Raw genomic sequence first — 9,014 nt, forward strand, 5'->3', positions numbered from 1 at the left:
GGAGGAGCTCGGGACCTCACTGTTGCCGAGGATGGCTGTGGTACCTTTTGGGGGAGCTCTGGTTCTTCTGAGCATCACTTCCTGGCTCCAGTGCAGATCCCTCAGCCTGCTAGCACAGGTCCTTCATCCTGCTGGCACAGACTTTGTAGATTCCACCACTGACCCATTTGGGCCTTCCCAGCAGATTTGTAAAACAGGTCTACATGAGACATTGTCATGGGCTCTGGGCCTCCAGCTGGATTCCTTGGCCTTAGTGTGTGGACAGATTCCCTGCACTCTTTCATACACTGTTCTTTGGGTGACTATTATAAATAATGATATAAAGTATGTGTCCTGTATTACATTGTTCCCCTTGCAAAATAAGCCCCAAACCAACACACACCAGCAGTGGAGAAGAGTTCCTATTTCTCCACAGCCTCGCCAGCATTCGTTATTGGTTGATTTATTTTTTTAAGTTGGCTAAGTTTTACTAATTTATTGTAACTTTCCTCTGCATACATTTAGTTTTGTCTCCTAGAAGACTTCTTTCTAAGAATCTCCAACTCCATATAGTGTGGACTGATTGCTCTGTCTGCCTGCAGCAGTACCATTCATCTTGGGATTTCCCTTTATCTTTACCTAGGGAGTCTCCTGATCTCTTGTGTTGGAATCCTTTTGTCCTGGAGAGAAAGTGTGTGTGTGTGTATGTGTGTACATGCATGTATGTATGTGTTTACTGCCTTATTTTGGTAGAATACATCTTCAAGTAGCTTTTTGAGAAGGATGAACAGGAGGTAAAAATTTAAAAGCCTTGCATGTTTGAAAAATATATTTATTCTCTTTATTGATACTTTCACTTTGTATAGAATTTTAAGTTAGAAATAAGTTTTCTGATCCTTCTCCACTGTCTTTGAGCTTCTGATATTACTCTTGATGATTACCATTCTGAATTTTGAACCTTTGTTTGATAGTTGCTTTTAAGTTTCATGAATCTTATCTTTACCTCCATGATTTTGAAGTTTTACAAGTTGTGCATTTATTTGGTTGTATTTCAGTCTGGAAATAATCTTTCTTTGGCTTTGGTGAAATTTTTCTTAGATTGTTTTTCATCTTGTTTTCTTTTTTTTTTTTTTTGTACCGGGAGTCGAACATAGGACCTGTGCTTGCCAGGCAGGTGCTTGTGCCACTGAGCTATATCCCCGGCCCTTGTTTTCTGCTTTAAAACTCTTACTTATCAGTCGCTCAACTTTCTGGGTGAATCCTCTAATTCTATTATATTTTCTCTTCAATTCTTTTTTTTTTTTTTGGAGTTTTTGTCTTACTTCTTGAGAGATTCCTCAGTTTTGTATTCTAACTATTGAGCTTTTCATTTCTACTATTTTAATTTCAATTAATTTCCTTTATTCTTTGGTTCTATTTTTTGGTTCTCTGTTTTTTCTGTACAATCTTTGTTTTCTGCAAATTGCTTTTTCTTCTTTTCATTTGTTATTTGATATTAGAATCTTTTCTGTATTGTCTGACCATCCTAGACTTTCTCTCACTTATAAGAGTAGGGCTTTAAAAAAGTCTATAGGAAGGTGCATGCATAGGGTTGAGCCTGCTGACTCAGGCTGTACTTACAGGGTGATTTGACTGCACTTTCTGAAACTCATGTTTTTAACTTTAATAGAGTTAATTAGGTCTGGCCCTATCTAGGGTCCTTGAGTCACTTGGGAAAAGAGAACTAAGTAGTTCTAACATACAGTTACATACATTTGTACACGTTCGTGTAAGCTCCCCCTTTTAGTATGGTACACCTTGCCTTAGTTGTTCTTAGTCTCTCCCAGGCTAGAGATCTCTCTTTTGTAGGGTACAGATAATAAATCTATGGTTTTATCCCAGGGTTGAAGAGCGTTAGTCACTTAGGTGGTGTGAAAGAGAGGATCTGGCCTATTTCTTAAACAGACCAGCAGATAATTCTTTTGCTTTGAGTTTTTCTTCACCATGGCTTCAAAAAGATAGTGGACTCTGCTGATACTTGAGCTATTTGGAGGTTTTGCAGCATACATTGGGTTGTTTTTAGGCTTTTCTACTCCCCACTAGACATACCAGTTTCCAAAGTTTTATTTGCTTTCCAGTTTCTAAAATGTTGGTTTTGTCCCCTTTCCTATTTTCTATTTCATTGAGTTATTTTCTTAGCAGCAACAACAAAAGAACAGCAGCAAAATAAACTGTGATGGAATTTCAGGAGCTACCCTGAGGCTAATGTGTACATATAACCCTTTGTCTTTACCTGGAAGTCTATGTGAAAAGACTTGTCCTTTATTTGCGGGTTAGGTTTTCATCATTGTGACAAAATACCTGAGAACAGCAGCTTAAAGGAGGACAGATTTATTTTGTGTCACAGTTTAACAAGTTTCAGTCCATGGTTGGGTGGCTTCTTTATCTTGGGCCTGGTGAGGCAGAACATCAAGACAAAAGGGCCAGGTGGAGCAGAGCTGCTCACTGCATGGCTTCTGGGAATCAGAGTTAGAGTGAGAGAGCATGTGCTCGTGGGCTTCCACCTTCTGCTTCTGTTCTGTGTGGGCCCATTGCATGATGCCCCTCACCTTCCAGGCAGGTCTCCTCCATCACTTTGCTGTTCCTCATGCCAAGTCTTCTTGCAACACCTTTACAGACACTCCCAAACGTGCTTTACTAATTTCCTAGGCATTTCTCAATCTAGTCATGTTGACAATCACGATAAACCATCACAATTTATACCTTTGTGAACATTAATCATTTTCTTTGGCCAAAATTTCCCACTGACCATGAATTGCAGCAACAGTGGTGAATTTTGATTGTATGGTTTGGAATGATAGAGACATTCCTTTCCTTGGAGCGAGGAGTCTTTTTCCAGTCTTCGTTTGTGTTATTTTGAGCCCAGTGCTTAACTTTTCTCAATCTTAGCTTCTTAAGTTGTGAAATAGATTAGATGACTGCTGAAATTTCAAATCAAGTTAGTATGATTCTGAGACTTTTGTTTTTAAATGGAAAAGTTTTATTAACATTCAAACTCCCCTCGTATAAGGCCATATAAAAATTCTTAGTAGTTTAATTATACATTTTTAAAATTTCTACATAGTTACAATGGTTATAATAATTTACCTTTTCATAATACATCATTTCAGTACATTAGTTCTGTTAAGCATTTAGTTTCAAATCTAATATTTGAACAGTTTCTCTGTACATAGGTTAGCAGGGCTAATTAGCAGAAGATGCTCTTTACTAAGAGGTATATGATCTCAGTGGTAACAGTTGCTCAAGTTTGGTACTTTTATGTAGCATTTTCTTTTTGCTTTGATCTCAACACAAAACTGAAGGATACTGAAATCTCAAAAGTCCAAAGACATTACCCGTTGAACCATAGTTATACATAACACTGTAGTATTAAAGCCCTTTTGAAATCTGTACTAGTTACAGACCTTTCATATCAGGACAAGACTGTTTGGAAATAGAAATGAAAAAGATAGCTTTGAGTTTTCTGTGTGGTGCTGATAGGAGAGGAGAAATGGTAAAATACCTTGTTGCTTCTCACTAATGAGAGCAACTTGGAGAAATACCGGAAGGTACTCCAGCTCATTCTTTAGCGAGGTGTGAGCATTGGCTTTAGCTTATGTTAGATGGCCATGGCGCTGATTTCGTGTCTGAAACACAAAACATTTTCATACTGTGATCTAAGTCTTAATCACAAGCTATACTGAGATTTAAAAAAATGTTTTGGCTATGTTTTATCCTTGATGCCTGAGTTACAGCACCAGTCTGTTATTACTTACTAGTAAAATGAAATATAGTCCTGCAGATAAGTACCAGATAAGAGCCTGTTTTGGTAATCTGATTAAACTAGAACACTAAAAAATAAGTTATTTCTGCAGAAATCTCTAAAAGGAGCAAAAAATCAAATTACATACCTCTATAAATGTTTCAAAGGGAAACCAACCCGTCACCTAACGGGTCACACGGTATTTGCTGTGTTGCAGTCCTGCTCACCATTGAGCTGCAACTGGACCACAGCACTGTGTTCATTCACTTCATTCTCCGCCTCACTGCTGTCAGTGTCTTCGTGATCATTGTCTTCAGAGTCTGAAGATTCTGTCATGTTCTGAGGTGAGTGGGACTCTGACAGAGCCCCAGACGACTGGGTACTGACAGGGGCTAAAGGTCTAAGCAGAGGGGTGTGTTCTGACACTTCGTTTTCTTCTTGACTACTGTCTGTGTCAGAGTTGGAATCACCTTGAGAAGAAACAACTTTTTGCTTGCAGACCGGACAGGTTTTCTTGGTTTTAGTTAGCCAGGGGTCTACACATTTGCAGTGATAAGCATGGGAATAGGGAAGGATTCTGAATTTGTCTCCATCTTCATATTCACCCAGACAAATGGCTCATACATCATACTCATCTCCTTTCTTGAATTTATGTACAGGTAGTTTCTTAAGTTGATCTTTACCAAGTCTATTTCTTCTAGCTCTGTGTCTGTCCTGGACAAATTTTGTGATCATAAAAATGACTTTAGGTTGAGACAGATGCCCACTATAATGAGGAAGGGAATAGGATAGTATTCTACAGGAAGAGTAAATTCTGGAACTAAGATAATGTGGCCCCCTTTTTCATATGTGAATTCATCTTTCAGGGAATTAGCTGATGATTCACCTATAAAGACAGATGGAATGTCAATTTTCTTTAACATATCAGTGTCATTGGATCCCATGCTAATGAGGTCTTCAGAATCAACATTGTGAATAATGGCTGCTTTGTATCCCGCTCTCTGTGCATTTAAAACCTTTATATCAAATTTATAATCAAGTCTTCTAATTAACATGATGAAAGTGCCAGATGAGTTGTCTTTTATTGGTGGAGGCATCATGGGCTCACAAGCATTCTCTGGGTTTGAATTAATCAAAAAACCCTTTAAACCTTTAGCTGGAGGTCTATAACCAAATTTTGCTGGAAGATCATCAAATGTCTGAGATCCATTTTCAAAATTATATGCTAAAATGTCTGCTCCTACAGGTGGTAAGTTTAAGAATGCAAAGAGCTGGACAGTCAAGATGGTGCAGATTTGTGTAGCTGAAAGCATAAGCATCGCTATGGAGGGCAGAATCTCGTGGGCAAGTCACCTGGAGGGCCGGCCCCCGGGACACAGGCTGTCCAGCCTCGCTGCTGGAGAAGGTCCTAGCCTAGTTCATAACTGAACATCTGCACCAACCCCCACCTCTGTGAGACTGTTGATCTCTCACATAAACCAGATAAGAATGCTCCAAGGCATTCAGTGAGAGATACTGTTTTCTATCACTGATGTTGAGACTTTCGCTTCTAGAACTTCTGATAAGCCACACCCATTATCCTCTGGAGCCAGCCAAAAGTCTGCCTTCCATTTGGTAACTGTAGTGTTGCACACTGGGCTGAGAACTACATGTTTGCATGTGGCCCTGTTTTCCAGAGCAAAACTTGTTTTTCCCTGGTAGCCTTTTTCTCTAAGTAGTTCTTTTTACCGCACACCGAGAAGGTGCTGCACAGAAATAGTCAGATAATTTCTAAAGAAGTTATATTTGTATACCAACAGTAAATCAGGAAGACGAAACAGAGCGCAGCAATCCTAATCTGGAGTAAGAGGGCCAATTTAGGTGCAAAAGGAACATGAGATTTTCTCTGACTACTGAGGATGGCTCATGGGTTAATGGGTCCAGGATCCAGCTGCGTATCGACAGGCTGCTGTTAACACCAAGAGTGGTAAAAAGAATTGCAAGGGCACCATCTCTTTCTTTTCATCAGTGGCTTTCATCTCTACCTGCACATAAAATCATGATGTCCAGAGTCCACCTCAACCTGAGTGAATTAAAAACCATAAGTAGAAAGGGACCTGATTCTAATGTGTACTTAAGGTAGAGCACCACTTTTTTAGGAGCTTAAGAGCTAGGTGACAAGTTAAAATATGTCCATTCATTGTCATAAGTGTTGAGGAGCTAGTATGGTTGGTACAGGAGTGAGAGAGAGATTATGGATATAGGAATTGGAAGGCTTTTAATTAATTGGAATCCTAAGGCATGGTCACATTAGGGGGTTCGTGGAGTTTTCACTGGTGGTGAGAGGGTTGGAGAGTCCTTTAGGCCAGGGAATAAGTGTTAAGCCTGGATCCTAGGCATTCACCAGACTGTTTTTACCTGGTGTGTGGAGTCTCTGGGGAAGAGGGGAAGTAAAGATAGGATGGTAGGTTGCAGCCAGATTGTGGACGATCTCCAGGGTCAGATTAAGGAGTTGTGGCATTATTCTGTGGATTTCGGGGGAGACACTGATGTTTTCTGAGAAGCAAAATGGAGTGATGCGTCTTTGAAGACTGATTCCACAGAAATACGGGGTGCATAGTTTGAATAAAGTAAAGCAAGAGCCCAAGGAAAGAATGAGCAGTTGAGAAGCTGCTGTTGTGGCACAGATGTGAGGTCAGAATGTTTTGAGCTAGGAAAATAGCAGTGGAGCTAAAAATAACAGTAACAAATATTTCTGTACCACTTTTGTAGTAAATGAATTCTCTTCCACAATTTGTTTAAAACTTACACTGAACTTGTGGTATTTCTCTTGATATTTTATAAATGAAGAAACTGATGTTCAGAAGTTAAGCTGTTCTAAAGTACCTTACAGAAAATGGAAGAGCTGGTTTTAGATGGCCATTCAGTAGCAGGGTGTCAGGCTGAGTGTGACCGTGGTCATGTTCTTCAGTGGCTAATGCAGTGTCCAGTGGCTGGCAGGGCTATCAGGTAGCTACTTACTGCTCTTCATGTGACTCCTTTTGCCTTGATGCTTTGATATACATTTAGAAAATTATTATTCTACTAACATTATTATTACTACTACTACTTACTGGACTTGAACCCAGGATCTTGTATGCTAGGCAAGCACTCTAGAGCTGAACTACATTCCTATCCCTACAATTGCTTCGTGAAAAGGTACAGGGCAGGCAAGGGAAGGAATGGGTGCCATTAACTCAATTTAAATAAGAATTTTCAGGTCTTTTCTGAGTATCTAGGTTTTCAGAAAGTTAAATTTTATTGAATTTTAAAGGGCCTATTTTAAGTGTAGACAGTTGAGATAAGGGACCTAAATATATGGTTGAAATCCTTCTTTCCTAGATGGACTCTGACTGGGTGGGTTTTCTTCCTCTGTGGTTTAGACAGGAGCCATGTGTGACTCGTGGTGGTATAGATATCAGAGAATATCCTGTTGGCTCTAAATCCATATCAGGGCTGGATTATGAGTTGTATCCATCACTGCAATAATTCATTTGTTTAAGAGTTTACTGTGTTTATACGCTCATCTCTTTTGTGTACGAGATCTTGAGGCAATGTAAGTGCCAGTCTGAATCTGATGAAATTTGCAGTCAGAGATAGTTGTCCCTTGCAGACAAATTGTAGAAGAGGGTGCTAGAGACCTAAGGGATAGGGTGGAGGGTAGAAATGAATCATCATAACATAATACCTTTATTATATATTTTTTGAAGTGACAGGGTAGGTTGGAAACTGAGGCAGGAGAAGAGGGTAAGCCTTTTATTCGCTGGTCATTTTCAAACCAGGTACAGAGAGTATCATTCATAGGCTTCCTCTGGAGTGAGATTAAAGCCTGTGTTGGTAACTTGAAGCAGCAATATCCTTGAAAAATTAAAATGTCCAATTTTTACTGTTTATTTTTTCATTTTAGGATACTGGGATCTTCGATGGCAGGAGAAACAGTGATCAGAAGACCGAGATGAATTTTAACACTATTCTAGAAGAGATTCTTATTAAAAGGTCACAGCAGAAAAAGAAGACTTCACCTTTAAACTACAAAGAGAGACTTTTTGTACTTACAAAGTCTATGTTAACCTACTATGAGGGCCGAGCAGAGGTAGGAGACCATCACGGTTGACTTTGCTTCTTTCTGTGTTGCAACTATTTTATTATACTGCTCGGCTCTCGAATGTTATGGAATAAATGCTGGGTTAATGAAATTAATATAATTTGTTATCATTTAGACTTCATAGGTGAAGTTTAGCATATGGGTAGAAATCAGTCACTAACCTGCTAATTATAGGATTACTATACATAGGTATTGATTTTATACTAACCTGCTAAGCTAATCTGCCAGATAAAATAAATTCCTATATCAATTTTAGGTCTTCATGAGATTTATCAATTATATTTTATACATAGTTCTTTCCTGTAAGCCACCATATTTTGTATCCATTTCTTCTCATTTCTTTTTTTCCTTTCGTTTCTTCTTCTTTTTTCCTTATCTCTTTATATGAATTTTTCATCATTATTAAGTGGAAGTTGTTTAAAATTGGTTAGTGATTTGATGGACCCAACACATTATTGACTGACCTAAAGCAGACTTTTTCAGCTGTTTTGGTGATAAGCAGCTCCTGCAATGTTCTTTGACGGTAGTAGAGAGAAGCACCTCATCGAAAAACCCAGTGAGTGAGCATGTGCTACCTGGAGGGTTGTGGTCAGTCAGCCCCTGACTTTTCAGATGCTCTGGCATCTGCTTCCACCACTAGATGAGGAATATGAATGAGCATTCTTCTCTGGCCCACTTCTTTGCTCTTGAAGTGTGGGGCATAGCATTTAATATTTTTTGGTACTGTCATGGTCCTCTCTGCTAGCAATATTCTTGCATTGTAGGGAATTGTTGAGGACGGGGTTCCCTTGGTTGGTCACATGTTGTTAAGCACTTGGTTACAATGGATACTTGATGCTACCGATGTTGGTTTTAATTCTGCTTTTTTTCCTAGAGCACATTGCTTGGAAGTTGATTTGCTTGTTTTTGTTTTACTCTTACTAATATTTCTGTGGTTGGTTTTCCCACTTGCATTATTTCTCTTGGATAGTTCTCAACTCTGTGGCCTATCATTGTGACCAGTTGAGTTCTTCAAATTCATGTAGTTAGGGCCATAGTCCTTTGTCTCTAAATGTCTAAAATGCTAAAGTCCCAAACTTGAAAAACTCTTAGTTGAAAAACCAGCCCTGAGATGAGGCCAATTTTAGTCTT

At 39.1% G+C, this 9,014-nt stretch overlaps 1 protein-coding gene and 1 pseudogene across 1 annotated transcript in view; one reads left to right on the forward strand and one right to left on the reverse strand.

The window, feature by feature from the left end:
• The window catches only part of Tec (tec protein tyrosine kinase), a 134,352-nt gene that overhangs the window by 47,918 nt on the left and 77,420 nt on the right, over positions 1-9,014 (forward strand). The window contains exon 2 of the mRNA XM_005391885.2: positions 7,686-7,871. Within this exon, the coding sequence (XP_005391942.1) occupies positions 7,734-7,871 (138 nt within the window). The 5' untranslated portion in view covers positions 7,686-7,733. The remainder of the gene's footprint in view (positions 1-7,685; positions 7,872-9,014) is intronic.
• LOC102026809 lies at positions 3,953-6,260 on the reverse strand (annotated as a pseudogene).

This window comes from Chinchilla lanigera, unplaced genomic scaffold (genome assembly GCF_000276665.1).
Source record: "Chinchilla lanigera isolate Chin_1 unplaced genomic scaffold, ChiLan1.0 scaffold00042, whole genome shotgun sequence".
Lineage (NCBI taxonomy): Eukaryota > Metazoa > Chordata > Mammalia > Rodentia > Chinchillidae > Chinchilla > Chinchilla lanigera.